General features: G+C 37.2%; 1 protein-coding gene across 8 annotated transcripts in view; it reads right to left on the bottom strand.

Annotated features, from left to right (window-relative positions):
* RALGAPA1 (Ral GTPase activating protein catalytic subunit alpha 1) overlaps window positions 1-16,871 on the bottom strand; it is a 141,060-nt gene that overhangs the window by 111,027 nt on the left and 13,162 nt on the right. For all 8 annotated transcript variants that reach the window (XM_082057748.1, XM_082057742.1, XM_082057745.1 and 5 more), the window contains exons 2-10: window positions 16,487-16,597; window positions 15,888-15,937; window positions 14,348-14,405; window positions 13,792-13,835; window positions 12,631-12,808; window positions 10,824-10,939; window positions 8,117-8,255; window positions 2,609-2,817; window positions 1,986-2,225 (exon numbers count right to left, since the gene is read on the bottom strand). In XM_082057748.1, coding sequence (XP_081913874.1) covers window positions 1,986-2,225; window positions 2,609-2,817; window positions 8,117-8,255; window positions 10,824-10,939; window positions 12,631-12,808; window positions 13,792-13,835; window positions 14,348-14,405; window positions 15,888-15,937; window positions 16,487-16,597 — 1,145 coding nt within the window. The remainder of the gene's footprint in view (window positions 1-1,985; window positions 2,226-2,608; window positions 2,818-8,116; window positions 8,256-10,823; window positions 10,940-12,630; window positions 12,809-13,791; window positions 13,836-14,347; window positions 14,406-15,887; window positions 15,938-16,486; window positions 16,598-16,871) is intronic.

Here is a 16,871-nt window from a genome sequence, read left to right as displayed (position 1 = left end):
GTACTTCAAAAATTTCACTGTCAAGGACAGAAATATGAGAACCCATACAGGTATATCTACTCAGGATCTAGCCTGCTGAAATTAAGAGTCAAACACTCATCAAAAGTATGCAAAACGAATGAGCAGAAGTTTATATTACATCATCTTCCATTCAGAGGAGTTGGAAAAGTAAAGTTCTAAATGACTATGTTCTAAGTTCTAAATGACTATGAAAAATTCAAGTGACACACAGTACTGGCAGCCGTGTATCTTATCTTTAGCTAAATGAGATTTTACAAAACAGTATCCTTAAAACAAATTACTCCCTAAAAATACATCAGAATTATTGTTTCAAAAACGCGTGCATTTGAGCCAGTGTGATGGCTGATCAGTGCCCTCTGCAGGAGGTTTTCTGTATCTGCTGTGCTCGTGACAACTAGTCGCAGATTAGAAATTTTTAACACTGGCCAGGTTTTAACTAACTATAAATACATTTATCAAAGACCATGACACCCTAATTGTATTATAAAAAAGAACAGATAAACTACACTAACACACAGTTCTACAGAGTCCATGGTGTGAATGTTGAAAACTCATTGCCCATGTCTTTCAGGAGTGCCCACTTGACACAAGCCATATGTTCTCTATCTGGAAATATGCATCTCATACCAGTATCCCACTAAAAAGAATTTTACTGTGTATGACAGAATTCAACTAATAAGTCACACACTATCACTCATCAAGTCTAACAGTTTTCTGCAAGCTGAGATACTTTTTTTGTACCCAGAGTCTAAAAAGTATAAAACTTTTTTTCTACAGACAATCTTCCTATCATCCAGTACAACTGAAACCTCCTCCTGATTGGAATAACTTAGCCCTAATGCTTTAGAAACATTACAAACATCTGGCATATTAGAAAGGAACTTGCATTGAAAACGTCTGGCTAAACAATTACTTAAATGAGACCTGGTAACCACACATGAAATCCAAATAATCTACATAACTCACAGAGTGTCTTTCAAAAACATCAAAGAAAATCGCCTTTGCTGTCTCTTTCATTGGGCCGGGGGGGATGACAGTTTCTAAATAGACCATGAATAATTTACACTCTACATGCAATGTCTCGAACTTTGTAAACCCCTGAGCAGCAGCTGAATTCAGATAACTCAGTTATCTCCCTCAGTAACAAGTCTTCAACACATTGGATGTGGATAAGCTTCTGACATTTATTTGCCTCATTCAAAAATATTCATTTCATCCAGATATACAAAAGTAGTCTCCTGCTGTTTAAAGCAATCAGTATCATGTATTTCAACTGAAACTTAAGTATACTATTATTCTGAAAGATGTCTCCATCTTTTGATCTATAGCATGAGGCATATAGAAAGCTGATCTTGTTCTGTTCTCCCACATTGAACTCAAAGTTATGTATTTTCATATTATAGACTCCATATTCTAGCATATGTTCTCAGTTTAAATTTCTTTATAAGCTTCCAGTTGAGAAACACTATTTTGAATGTTTAGCTAACATATCTGGTTGCAGTGAAGTCAGAAGCAGAAGCTGTTACCTTCTATAGCCATCAATCCTCCTCTTTTGATGAACGCTATCAAGGTAAGGACATTTGACTGCTCCTAAAACAGCTTTTTAACAGCTGCAGACTCCTACAAGAGGCTTATTTTAATATGCTTGGTTGTGAGCTCTAATAGGTATGAGGTTTATGTATTAAAATATCAAACATTCCTGTCTATGGGGAACTGTAAAGTCCAAGTAAAATGCTGTTGAACTAGTTATGAAAGAAATAAAATTAGAAAAATTGGGAACTGGGGATATTCTACACAGAAAACACTTTAGAATTTTAACTTTTCAATTCTTAAGCCTTAAGGGCAGGGTGACAGACAAAAACTCTGCATTTTTATAATGTGCTTAACAAATGCTCTTGGAAGAAAACCATGATAATTTACAATATAATAATCAAGATTCTTGCATTCTAAAGAAGGTTCTTTACCTGTCGAAAAATCTCAGTTAGAAAATTAACATTGTTTCTTTTTGAAGAAAAGACTTTCCGGACAATTTCAATATCAGTTAAATGTTCTTCATCAATACTGCAGAGGCTGGAAGAACTTGGTTCTCTCTCTGTTAGAGTACTTGTGTTAGAATGAGATTGTTCTGGCTCTGCATTTCTGTCCTGCTTATCAGAACTGTCATTTTTGCTGTCCTCCCTTGAAGCCATGCTAGCAGCTGCTCTCTGAAAAAAAAATTAAAGAATATTCCATAGCTCATTTCTAGTACAACAAGTGAACAGTACAATTTAAGTCATACAACAGTATAATTTAGAACAGTGCAAAAAACTCAGAAAATTAAAAACAAACAAACAAAAACCTAGGATTCACTGCATTTCAAGGCTTCTTATGTCTATTTGGTAAAAAACAAAATAGCAGAATTTGGGGAAAAAAAAAAAAGAGAAGCATAGCAAGTCCTTCTAAAGTGAATTCATAACCAGAAAAAATGTTTAGGAATTACTTTTTTTAATTCTTCATTAGTTATAATTATCGTAAGAGGACACATTGCTGACATAATTAAAACAAGGTCATGAAAACAAACACTTTTTTGTAGATTTGTAGGTTTTACCTGAATATTCTTTGGCACATTTTCACCTTCCATCCCAGGAATATGAGGTCCTGTATGAGGTTTTGGCTCAAGCCAGAAAGACACCAACCATCGAATTACAATAACACGAGCCTTAATAAAAGGTTCCTTTGTGCAATATATTGCCTCATTGGTTTCAGCATCTTTCTTAACCATTATGTAGTGTGGCTTTGGTCTCATTTGTGGTATATCTGTAAAGGAACACAACATCTTAAAAACACATGCAGAGAGAAAGCTCTACAGAAGAAAGAAATCCTAAACCCACAGCTAATACATATGAACTTTCAGTGGTACCAGTTTTTCATGTTCGCTGTTGCACAACTCATCCCAAGATGTGCCAAAATGGACGCAATAGAGAAGATTTCAAGGCAAGACTCTAAGACATCAAAAGGTTGCAGTTTCCTCCTAGAGGAAGACAATATTTCTGGTCCAACAGACAGCAACTTTTTTCTGCTATGCAAAACCTTTCATTTTGTACCTGAAAGTGATTTCTGTAGCCTTCCATCCTTGCTTACTTTTCTAAACAAGTAAACACATTTCTTTTCCTTGTTTTCAGCTTTTTTAAGCAATGTGGTATACTCAGTATTTAAATACAAACTTCAGCAAACTCACTACTTCACATTTCAATTGAAAACTACAAAGGAGTTCTAAGTAGCAAAATAACTGTTAACTAGACCAGAACATGGCCTATACAAGAAAACCGTTTTCCTATAGAATTAAGATATTGTCAAATTTATTAATTTTTAAGAAGCGTTTATAATTGTTTAAGTTACGAAGCAACAATTTACATAACTCATACCGTTTTACAGCCTTTTAGGGCTACCAAACCTACTGGGGAATGCAGATGCAGTTCAGACGCAAGGGATCACCACATTTCCTAATGCATCCCCAGAAAGATCTCTGTGCTGGTCTGCAGTAATCCACAATTAAGCAATATAACTAGCAATAAGGGTCATCAGCTCTTTACTGATATAGTTTTCAACATCTAATCAAGGCTACCATGGGAGAGCTTTAATTCCAAACTGTATTCTACCAGCACCTGCAATAAACACTGTCTATTCTGGCCCTGCAATAGGTGAAAGATGAATAGAACTGAGAGAAATCCTGCTCCAAAATCCTGCTCCAAAGCTCTGTGAGTTCCACAGCTTCATCTAATGCCACATCTCCACATGCTAATTTTACTGGACTTTGCTGCCAGAGCAAGGTCACACACCAGCCTATGACTTTGCCAAAGATGATCTTGTGGCAACAGGTTCTGTGGCTGCTTGTAGGAAATGTAATGAATGATGCCCAGCAGCATGCCAGCTGGTAGCAGTGTGGTTATTCGGGGTTTGTAACCTATAATTACGTTTTCTCCATCCCATGTTCTACATGATGGTTCAGAACTGTTCAGCTTCTCTGGTTCTCTACTATGCTACTGACAAAGATGCTGATAGTGTCATGTGTATTCCTGAATCTGCTTTAGAAAAAATGTGACAGTTTTTAATAATTCAATGTGGACAGAACTGACACAGGCAGTAAAAGTGTTACAAAGATTGAGGTAAGGGAAGCACATGGATGAACAGTTTTAAAATTGTGCATAATGCACATTTCTGCAGGGACAAATAACACAGCTGGAATTGAACTTGGCTGTTGATATCAGTGAACTCAACACTGCAAAGTGTCATTTCTGGGTTTCACAATGCAAGACAAGGTGCAGAACAGCTCTGCAATACCAATCATCAACTTGAAACAGCTACAAAACTACCAGGTGTGAATGACATTTCTCCTGGAACGGTGTCCCAACTCTATTCCTAGTTCTAGAAGGGGAAGTATGAAATCTGTTACAATATAAAAAGTAGATGAAAATTCGTCTGAGGCCTGATTATGACATGTGCTGTCAAGAACACACCCTGCTGCTGGTGGTTTGGTATCATGATTTTCTTCGGGTGACAACACACATGCACACACACACACACAACAACAACAACAAAAACCAAACCAAACCAAAAATCAACAAAGCTCACTAACAAACCAACCAACCAACCCAGACACACCACACAAAAAGGAGGAGGCATGGAAAACATGGAAAATGATGGTTCTATACAAATATGGAGAGTGATAGATCTGACAGAGTTGGTATTTTAGCACTGCCTCAACTCTTCTATAGCTTGCAGTACATGAGTTAAGAGGTACATTCCATAGTTTTACAGGCCAGAAGGAAGTTTAAAGATACTAATAGTGGGAGTCAAAGAAGATGCAAAGTAGTCATGCTGAAGAGCATAAAGTTGTTCCCCAACTATATCATCCTAATGCAAGGTCAAGAGTTGTTTTAAGGGATCCAGCATAACTTTTGCCAGGTTACGGTATCATAATCCAGGAGGAATAAATCTGGACAGCAGCAGTGAAGAAATAATTACCTACTATCTAGGCAATTAACTTACGACAGCCATGTAAACTTCTAGGCATTTGAAGTGAATACAGCCTACCCGCCAGCCCACTGTAAAGCTTTCCTTGTTAATGTTACAAATACACAACATCCCCCACCAGCACCAAGGATATCCAAGCTGACATATCTCAGTGTCACTTTAACAGCCACATATAAAAGTAGTGATAAACTCATCATGATGCTGCTAAATTGAAGAGTGTTTCCAGAATAGCCTTTAAAGTTACATCCACTGTTTTTAATAGAAGCATTCTTTTTAGAGGAAAAAGCTACATGACTCTTGCATACTATCCATCTAAGTAATAAATGCACAGAGTACTTTTTAAAAAGCTTACAAAGAGTTTATTTGCTACAAAAAAAATCAGTACACTGTTTTCATTCTGTGGAAAGCAGCAGGTTAGTAAGAAAATTAAAAATTAATATACTTTAAATCAAGGTGTGTTTAACACCACAATCAGTGGGAAAAAAAAAAGAAGCAAATGCCTGGTAATCCAGTGTTTAAAGATGCAAAAATCAGTTCTCTCTGGTATCTACTAGCGTTCAGCAGGGCATGAAGGCTGCAATACTGGCAGTATTTTGAAAAGGACAAGGCATGCAGCAGACATGCAGTAAACACGTCTTCACAGCACACCGTCTCCTGTAGTTTCAAGATAACCTCTCAGAACGTCCTCTCTATTCCCTCTCAATTGTATTATGTGCTGCAGCTGCTTCTCAAGTGTATCCTCCTTCAGTCGATTCTTGTATTTTCACATTTCTGTCCATCTTGGAAGTAGGTGTCAAGGCTCCAGATGAGGACACTGATGTAAAACCAAACCAAAACAGAAACTTGTTAGATTGACCCAAATTGCACAAGAGGAAATACTCCCTTCCCCCAACTATCCATTTTTCCTTTCTATTTTGTTTTGGGCTTTCCCCACCCCTCGCCCTTCTCCCTCTGGGAACTTGATGTGAACTGGTGCCAAAACAGGCAGGAAGCTGTAGCTGGTGGAAAACATACAAAGGGTAGAAACTGTAAAGGCCAGCAAATCCACAGTTAGAACAGTGGACAGTTGTAGCTTTGACCATGCTTATTTTATTGTTTCCCTGCATATGAGGGGGCACATCTAAAGGGCTTGGAAATGGCACAGAAAGGCACATTACCATGAAGGAAGAAACAATGCCCCTGGAATCCTACTGCCACATCTGTAGTTCTTACTAAACAATTTCTAAAGACTACCTTACAGAATCTAAACAGTTGTAAAAGACATTCAAAACAAAAACAAACAAATTTCATGGTCTTTTCTAAGCCTGTAATACACAAGCTAGAATTTGGAGGAGGCACATTACCAAATACTTGTAAGTGGAATGCTTGTGCTTGTTACTGTAACCAATACATTCATCTGAAAGATCTGCCTTAACAGAAAGAAAAAAAAGAAAAAAAAAAAATCTCAATCCAATATACTATCTCCAGGAAAAGCCCTGTATCAATGCTTGCTTACTAAACCCACTGTTTTGATGTGTACTTCATGACTTCTCCTAAACTAAACATTACACCAGTAACCCAAGAATTCTTTTTAGTAGCCGGCTCGGTGCCCTAGTTTGCCTTGTTTTCTCCCTAAATGCTGCCAACTTTGTTCAGAACAGGCACAGGATTATTTTCAAACAAGATGGGAAGATGCATGCCAGAGAAGAATGTCTTAAAAGAGAAAAGACTATTCTACTTACCAGAGTTTCTGTTGCATTCATTACTGTATTCTTCCCAAAATCCCTTTCGTTGTTGCTGACTTTGCACACTTTCAGGCACTGACAGTTTTGGAGATCTGTGCCCATTTCTTCTTCTTGTTCCCCATTGTCCTCTTCTTTACTAAAGCCTTGGAAGTTTCTTGATTATGGTTCACAGAAAAAGAGAGGACTACATAAACACTTCCATGGAAGACTCAAGATCTTCATGGAAAGAGAAAATATCGTTTCCACATTTATTGTTCGAGGATGTCAAGCAGCAGCAGGTTTGCTTTCTCAGCATTGCTTACAATCCTCTTGTAGCTCTCCTATCACAGAACCTCCTCAGTATCTTCACATAACTCTTATTCTATTGTTGCTTACAGCTGGATTTATACTATTTCTTCTCCCCTAGACAAGAAGATCAACTGTCTGTCTTCCTCAGGAGAACAGAGTTTTGAAACATCCACCTCTGAAGAAAGCTACAATCCAAATACATGTACACGGACTGACAACAACTAAGACCTTCTCAACAAACCTCCCTGATAGCTTGATTTTACAATATGAAATTGTGTCTGGAGATCACTACTAATCCTTGTGAGATGCCACATCAACAGGTAAGAGGATCAGTGAGGCGTCCATACTATTCAAGTAGTGAAATGGCAGCTTAAAGCCTGTGTACATGGTATTGCTTTGCAAACAAGAGTCTTCAACTCTGTGAGCTTATAAACAACACGTGCGTGGGTGCATGCAAACCTGAACTAGCAAAAAATCAAGATATGCAGACAACATTCTAGTTTAGAATGGGCTAAAAACCTCTGAGCAAAACTCTAGTTAGGTTTGCTTAGCAGACACCCAAAATTCTGTACCATCAGCTTTAAAGATTGTGTTAAACCTTAGCCTTCTCTCCCTACTGCAAGCTCTTGATAAAATACAGTTTACACAAAAACATAACTAACTTTGTCTTGTATGAACTACAAGCAAGCACCGTATGATCCAAACACTATGATCCTGTACAGATAAAGCCAACATCTCCAAATATCGGCACACTAACACCTTTTGTCTCAGCAGCAGTAGTTTCTCTTCAGAGCACAACTTAAATCAACAGAGGTCACATTAAAGAACTGCTTTGTAAGAACATTTAATTTACCTGATTCAGGTGAATATACCAAGATTGACTCTAATGAAGGGGTCAGTTACCTCCACAGAGAAGTGAAAACCATGAACAGGAACCATAACATGTTCTTCCATAAGAAATACTTTTGGAGAATGTTCTTTATGGGCAACATGACTCTAGCAAAAAACTGCTTTGCTGTAGTCTCTATTAGAGACAATGTAATGATTCTATCAGCTGCGTTAACACTTACCAAGTATAGGGTTATACAAACTGGTCTCCTTACAGATGTTTGGGAAAACAGAAGGTAAGTAGTATTTCTTAAAATTTGAGAATAAAAATGAAAATCCCTTTTCCTGGTTTTCCTTGTTCTTCCATTCTAAGCTCTTAACCTTAAACAAAAAAAAAAAAAAAAAAAAAAAAAGTTGGATAAAGCAAACATCTAGAAGTAGAATAAAAACATGACTGATGAAATGTCTTCTTTATAAGTTATTTCTTCGGAACAAAATCATATGCATTTTAATGAAGACTTTTAGAAAGATGGAACAGAAACTAGCTAGGAAATGTCAATGGAACAAAGACTTTCTCTTCCAAAATACTGCTTCAAAATGAACCTGAAACACATCAAATACAGAAACCAGTAAGAAATACATCTGCTTTTATGTTCATCTTGCCAAGTCAGGGTGTAAACCCAAACTGACTGATTTTAATAAAACTGGTTTTATATTTCAAAAGGTTTTATAAGAAAAGGGCAATAACCCATGGTACTCCAAACATTTGTTTGACAATTTCTTTTAACATACCTCAACTAACAAGTGTCCATATAGTCATTATAATAGGTACTTGGATTCATTTCTGTGGCTGGTAGTATGAAGCAAACAGATTTGTCAACCACAAGTAGCAGAAGACACAACTTGAAAGTTGAATTAACAAATCTACTGTCATGGATCATGTGCTAAGTCTTTTTCTTAAAGAAATATATTCCTACTGAAAAGCATGATAAATTCTCCCTAATAATAAATCCAACATGCAGTTTCCATCTTTGTCCTGGAGAATCCACCTGCCTGGAGGGCTGGGTTATCTATCACGTCTAGCATATATAAAATAAGAAACTTTGCTTTTTCCTTTTTTTTCTCCACCCTTTTTCCACTTCCCTTCCCTATTTTTTTTTCTTCCCTCCCCCCACCTCCTTTACTCCTTATTCAAAGTCCACAGTTCTATTATGATCTATTTTCAGGGCAATGAGCCTTTAGAATGGAGTATACATACATACATACATATATATATATACACACCCCCCTGATATTAGTCACCCATTCTATTGAATTACATGTAGAAATTAGTGACACAAAGTCTTTTAGCAGAATTTAATGTCAAAGAACTAACTATTCACCTTGAAATTATTAGTGCCTCTAAAGAGGCTTCAGCAGAAGACTGTAGCACTCACATAGTGAACAAGTTCTACAACACCTGTCTCAATGACTTCTCTAAATTTTAAAATAATATTACCTATTTATTACAGAGAGGGCAGTTGTCTTCAAGAATGTAAGGGATATTTTCATTCAAACTGAACAGTCGTCCTTAAGCTCACCCTACAAAGTATGATGACCTCTATTTAAACTGGGAGATGCTGGAAGCAACAAAATGAAGTTGCAAATTATTCCAGCCCTGCAAGTTCACAAAGACAGACAGATAAAGGGAAACCGGGAAAGGTTTCAGTTTAACACTGGCTATATTTGCGCACTGTCCACCTCCTTGAGCACAACCTGCAAAAGTGTGAAGAAGAACTTATGGACAGATACCCAACTGGGCTCTGCTGGACAAGTCTGACCAGAAGGCAGCACTCTGGAACACCTACAGCAGCATGTCATGCAGTCATGCAGTTTGCTGGGCATATGACACCAGGGCAGGCTCAGAAGCAGCATGTGTGAACTGGCCAGCAAATCATTACATGAATTATAACAGCTAGGTCACAGTTTTTGATAGGAGCTCTTGCCATGCCCCGTTCTAGGCATTTCAAGGATGGGCTGAGATCATGTAAGCGTCAAAGTAGAAAAGGGAGGACGTAATGTGTGCCTGAGTTGCACACCGTAGACTAGATACTCATTCAAGTGTTCACTTTCTGTGCACAGTTCAGCTCCACAATCTGTTGATCAGAAAACAAACAAAAACACCAAAAAAACCCCACCAAACCAAAATGAAAACAACACTATCACACACCAGCTTTTGCTAGAAAGCCATAATCTCGGTGTCACACTCTCACACTCTAAACACCAAGGGCTTTTCAGTAGCTCAGAGTGTTTCCATTAAAGAATTGAGAGGCTGTATGGTTAGACTACTGAAACAGCAGAAATTCCAGAAAGGTAGCTGGAGGAAAAATACGACCTTAAGTACAGACACTAGCAGCCCCAGTCTTACAAACCATTGAGTCTGACATCCTATTTCTGTTGTTTTTGTCAGCTAGCCCAAGTATAAACCTAGGAAAAAAGCCAGCAAAAGTCTAGGACTCATTAAAAGTAATCAATGCTTTCAGTTAGAAGTTTCCCCTTAGTTTGAAAAGCAAAGCCCCTGACCACAAAGACCACATGGTAAGAGCAAGCCCAGTTGATCCCTCCACTGGTTGAAGGCAACAGGATGGGAAGGGGACATGAAAATCATAAGGAAGCTGGAATCAGCATTGCTGGCAGGTGACTGCCAAGTTTCTCTTTTTTTCCCATCTGTGTTGCAATTTGATATGATACTCTGTGGTAAAATAATTATGAATCTTCACACTGAAGACAAGTGAAGATTTTTCTAGGAGAATTTGAGTTTTATGAAGGACACTTGAGCAAGAGGCAAGGGGGAGGAATGTTTAAAACATTTTAATATACATTTGCAGTGCTACTGGTAAATGTCTTTTGTAATGGACAAACAGATGTTAGTTGCTTGGTACTTGTTTGCTTGAAAACTATAGAACATACCTGAATTACTATGTATTTCAAAAGTGCTTCTAAGAAATAGCTTGTTAAATCTTCTTGTCCTTTATCTCCTGATTGCGGAGGAACAAGTGGAGTGATTTCCTCTATAGTCACTTGAGCTATTTAAGAAAAAAAGAAAAAAAGAAGTACAATTAACATTTAGACCATTTCTTCTAATGCATAAATACCTACCAAGTTATGAAAGTAGAAATGTAATGAAGTAAGCAGAGACAGTTATGGGCAGAACAATCCATCCAAAGATTAATGAAAATTAGGAAATTTTAGCTAATAAACCACCATAGAACTCATTTCTTACATACATAAAAACACAGCAGATAATAACTAATTTCTCCCTATGTACCTTGGGAACCTACCTGCCAAGATGCAATTTTTCAAAAAGGCATAATCAATTTATTTTGGAATTTATGCAAGCAACAGTGTAAAACTTGAGTTGCACAAATGCCAAATCTTTATTTACATCTCTCACAATTTCCTTCATTTAGCAGTTGATAAGTTACATTTGCGTTAAGTTTTACTAGCTCTATCCTTCCTTTGCCTCTACAATGAAGCTACTTCAGTTTATTTTTCTCTTTTTCTAGTTAGATGTTTGCATTTCACTTACTGTATTCGTCATTTCTATGCTGTCTACATCCCCTTTAGATTTGTTCCTCTTTTCCTGATGTAGAGATATAACACAAGGTAACTCCAAAACAGGGCTTAAAGTTTGTATCAAACTTATCAGCAGAGCTATCCTGCCACGGAATTTGTCAAGGAGACACTGCTTGCTTCTACAAGCAATGTTTGTGTCGGCTCTAAAACACTGGGTGAAGGTGGAAAAAAGGCAACAGCACTGTTCAGAGGGAAAAGTCGTTAGCTGCTTATTCACATTTATGTGAATGCACAGCTTGCATTTATGACCCCATCCAATTGAAATTTGTTAATAAATGAGTTTAAAATTCTACTAACAGGAATAGTTTTGAGTTAGGAGGCAAAAGGCTCCCCAAAGTAACCAGTATCTGATGCTGACTGGTAGAGTGAACAGTCAAACGAAAAACTGTCACAAGAATCATCTTAAGAGAAAAATCATCCTCACACTAATCAATAGAGTCAAGATAATGATCTCCACATTTAAAAAACAATATCTATAAAGTATAAAAAGATTATCTCAGAATGCTTAATCCCTTCCACTGATGCTGACCTTTCTGACCCCAGGTTTTGCAATCTACAGGTCCAATTCTTTTGGAAGATTCTGAGCCACATTAATACCACAGCTTTAACTGCTTGGTCATACACAGACAGAGCAGGAAGATCAACCATTTGGCTTTATGCAATGCCTTAACAACTACTCATTCCCTTGATGGCCACACCAGAAACTGCTTTGTGTAGCTTGCTCCCTACAGCATGGCCAAAGCCAGTGCAAGTGCTAAACACAAGCAGAATCTGCCTGTTTGCAGTAGATGCAGCACCTGCTCTGCTTGTAGTTCTTAAGAAGAATTACATAAAACTTGTCAGTTTATTTTCACCCTCTATGTTAAGATATTATAGCCATAGTATTAAAACAAAACACAACAACAAACAAACAACAAACCAAACCAAAGTCCCCAAAACAAATCAATCCAACCCAAAAAACAACAGAAAAAGATGAAGTTACTATTGGAAGATCACCTGATAAACTGCCAAGAAACATATTACCAGCTCCATAATCTCCCTGAATACATACGTATGTTAGTTCTTTGTTACTTCAACATGCCTGTTCTGGGCTGAGAGGTGAATTATGTGGAGAATCGAGCAATATTACCAAATTACTTACTTTCTTGAACGTTAAGTGGAGGGTTAATGAGATTATCTAGTGTTCGGGGGCCATACTCGGACTGTGGTGATGAAAATCCAGGAATCAAGCAAGAAAACATCCATAATTGTTCTTTACTACAGTTATTTTGAAGAGCTTGCAGCCACAAAAGAAAGAGACGCACGCCCTCTCGCCGTATCTTAAAGAAAAAACAAAAACAAGCTAAAAAGATGAGCAAGTTAACTTGTCCCAGAACATACAACAGCATTTCCACTTGTCCTGGAGGAAGAAGGAGAAGGGGAGTGGTAAAACAGATGAGAACAGACCGACAGCATGACCACCAGCAACGAGCAGAACCAGGCTAGCACATCTGCTGCTCCTGCTGAAATGCAAGGACAACCCCAGCACTTTCCCTGCTGTTTGCCTCACAGAATCTTTGTCACAGGGTTTTCTCTGAAGGAGGAGGAAGAAAACCAACATGCATTTAGTCACCTGCCTGACTGCAGCATTGCAAGACATCCCGTGAATTTTTTCAGAAAATACAAAGACCATAATAAAATTTCTAAATGTATTCATGAATTATAACAGAGTGAGCTTTTTGCAGCAGAAAGATCTGTTCTACCGTTTTCCATTCCTTCTTCAAGAAAAGCCATGGAATCCAAAAGCAGTCCCCTCCTGGCTCTCACATGGGCGAACTTCAGCACCAGCAAAGCCTTCAGGTCATTTACAGAGGAGTGGCATGGGTGTTTGCTGCAGTACAAAAACGACCTGTGGCATCTGTCCCGTGGTCAACTGTTATCACACTACCCACTGACAGGTCTCTTTGGCGCAGATTATCTTCCACTTCCAAGACAGCCCCAAAACCACAGCCTGAGTCCCAAAACCGATTCCCTTGCCCCTAACAATGAATGGTAAAGGCTTACTTCTGCTTTAATGCAAAATCCTTCAAACCATTTGTACACATTATTAACTTGGCTACTCTATGTAAACCTATTACTATTGCAAGTAGCTCTAGCCAGGTAAAGCTGATGACAGGAAGTCACTCTTTCATAACACACAAGTCATGAATCTTGTTCTCATTCCTGTGCTCTTACCATAAAAAAAAACCAAACAAACACCTTATGTTCTTATTTGTATTTTTAAGTATTTTAGAAAAAAGTAGTATGCAACTCTTCCCAATACCTTTAATGAATTTCCAGTATGAAGAAGCTTCTTTAAAATCAACCCTAAAAAAAAAAGGAGAAAAAAAAAGGTATATTTGTTTGTTTGTTTGTTCGTTCTTTTAAGTAAGATGTCAGAGTTCTCGGTCAGACTTGATAACAACTTTTAAACAAGTCCTTGGCAATCTCCAATTTAATATTGGTGAACTTGATATCCTCAGGCAACTCTCTCAATGCCAGAAGGAAAAAAAAAGATCACCTTTCATAGCTTCCTCACAACCTATAACATCTTCCCCCAAGGACTTTTTCAGATGTGTACATTAAAAGTAAATGATTCTCAAGTCATTAATGCGCACAGTATCAGCATTGCCCATTTACAAATACAGACCTCACCCCAATGTTGAAATTTATTACTAAGAGAGAAGAAACCGGGGGAAAAAAAAAAAAAAAAAAAAAAAAGGAGCTAAAAGACCACAATCCCTGTTATGCCACTTAAAGGTTAAGGAAATGAACAGCACAAACTACTAGTTGCTACTAATTAAAAAAAAAAAAAAGAAAAAAAAAGAAAATCAGCTTACCAATACTATGAAATTGCCATCTCTGATGAATCCTTTCTGGAAGGAGCTGCAAAATTTTCTACAAAAAACAGAACCCAAGGATCTATGTTGCAGATACCACTCTCAAAGACCAAAGAGCACTTTCACAAGGCCACAGATCAGAGGCTGAAGGGTTAACTTAGAAAATTTCCACATTGCTTTCCTTGAAAGCATTACGGTCTTTTCAAAATAATCCCATTTCAAAAGCTAAGAGCCCCCACACTCTGACAAACTGTCTGGCAAGTCCTGCATTGGAGACTTCAGATGTTCTTGCAGTTTATCCAGCGCCACTGCCTCTCTGCTGGAGGTTACTGCTTATAGCACAAGGAGCTGAATAGGATGAGTATCTGTCTCGGTTGCTCTGGTTCAAAACAGGTTGTATTAGGTTATTCCACCTTTCTAATAGCTTAAATCCTCAGCTGTCAACTTGCCTCTGTGGCACAAGCAAACGTTTGCTTCAGCCTTCTCAGCAGAGAGGTAGTGAGCTACAGCAAAACAATGAAGAAAAGACTTGGGGCAATAATGGTCTAACACCTCTCCAGCCAGATTTGAGGATAGTAAGAAACAAAGCACAGTTAGTGACAGAGACAGTTAATGCATTATGTAGCACTTCAACATCTATGCTAGAGGCCTTAGCAACTTGTAAGTAACTTGATTTCCCAAATGAATTTCTGGCCGTGGCCCTCCAGCAGCCTGTGCTACAGCTTCCAAGGTGACCTAACATACCTTTATGTAGGAACTAGTGAAAAAATGAACTAGCTCTCATCAGATTCATTCTCCTTTTAACAGCTAACCCTACAGTTTTAAACACCAGTGTATCTCACTAAAAAAAAAAAAAAAGTAAAATATTGAATTTATATTCAACCATGTGATATGCATTCATCAACTTTGAATTTTACAGATATTAAAAAACCACAATGATTGTTCTACAATTAGAACACTCCATCAAAAAGGAAAGACAAAAACTTGACATTCTGAGCTATTTCTGAACTATGGTCTCTGCTCAGAAATGTTCTGATTTCACTGAATTAGTTTCCAACTCAATTAAGTCAAGATATGCTTTTGGTAAGGATATGGCAAGATGTTACTTTCAAATAATAAATCTTAAAAAAAAAATAAAAAGGATTTATAAAAACTTATTATGCAGTAGTCACCTATTATGAGAAAAATCAAAGACAACATGCAATCAAAAGGTAAAAAACCATCATGACTAAATCAGAAATCACATCTATAAGAATTTCAAAATGTGAACGGGAGTGGGCAAGACCACCACCAAAAAGTAATCAACTATCTGCACACGCAGAAAACATCTTTTTCCACTTAGGACATCTTCCTGCAAAACTGCAAGTAAAATTCTTTTTCTTCTCATACAAAGCACATATATTCAACTCTATGCAAAAGAAGAAAGAATGCAGTTAAGTGCAAAGCATATTTCCAGGCAACTGTAGATTAGCTGTACTATTATTTAACAAGACTTAATTCAAAGCAAAAAACTCATACAAGAATATTCAGGTTATCTTACCTCAAAAATAAAAAGAATAGAATCTAATTCTTCTCTCTGAGACTTGTGACCTAGATGTAATTAAAAAAAAAAAAAAACAAAACAGAAGATACACTTTCATTAACAAAACAAAATGTAAAGAACATTGACAAAGAACCTTAGATGCATAAAACAAAAACATGCATTTCTACAACCATAATTTTGCATTCCTTCTGCAATTTTTTTTAAAAATGTATATTTCATAGTAAGGTTTTGTAACAGTTACAGTTTGATAAATTTCTATCATGGCACCAACAGCTGGTAGAGATTAAGCTACATAATACCTAGTTACAACAAAACTTGGAATAATTCTGCAGAACACAAAAAGTATATATAACACCTTAAGAATCCTCACTTTGCAAAGTGCAAAACCAGTCAGAGAATAAACACTCCTTGCTCACCTCCACTGCATGCACCTCCCATTGCTCCACCTTTATTTGCAAAGTTCATGCTTACATTTATTTCTGCACAGCTAATGTTGCCATATGTGACCACAGACACCCTGCTTTATTTCTAACACTCTGCTTTATTTTATAACAAAAACAGAAGTGCCAAAACAAAAAGTGTTCTGAAATACTCACCTTTTTGTTTAAGACCTACTTCAATAGTCACGAAGTTTTCAAAGAACACATAATATATATGTGAAAAATGTACGTCGAAAAACTGTTTGAGATCAATTGATTCTGCATTCTCTGAAAAATAAAACAGAACACTGGTTTAATTTTTTTAAATACTCAGAGTCAACCACTGCATACCATTATCCAGTAGTAAGAACTTAAGATATTTAAAAGAAAAACTATTTTAAAGAAGTTCTTGAAGTTTTCTTTCTTTTAAACTGAAGCTAAGAAAATTCAATACAGCACGCCACAAATGCCTAGTGAATTTTAAAACACAAAACAGCATCTTCCTGCACACTCAATGTTTGCATGACAGTAATAGCTGCAAACCCCAGCCATGAAACAGAAT

Source organism: Streptopelia decaocto (genome assembly GCF_964273445.1).
Source record: "Streptopelia decaocto genome assembly, chromosome: 7".
In the NCBI taxonomy this organism is placed as follows: domain Eukaryota; kingdom Metazoa; phylum Chordata; class Aves; order Columbiformes; family Columbidae; genus Streptopelia; species Streptopelia decaocto.
Note: the sequence above shows the minus strand (reverse complement) of the source record. Positions and strands in the feature narration are given on the sequence as shown.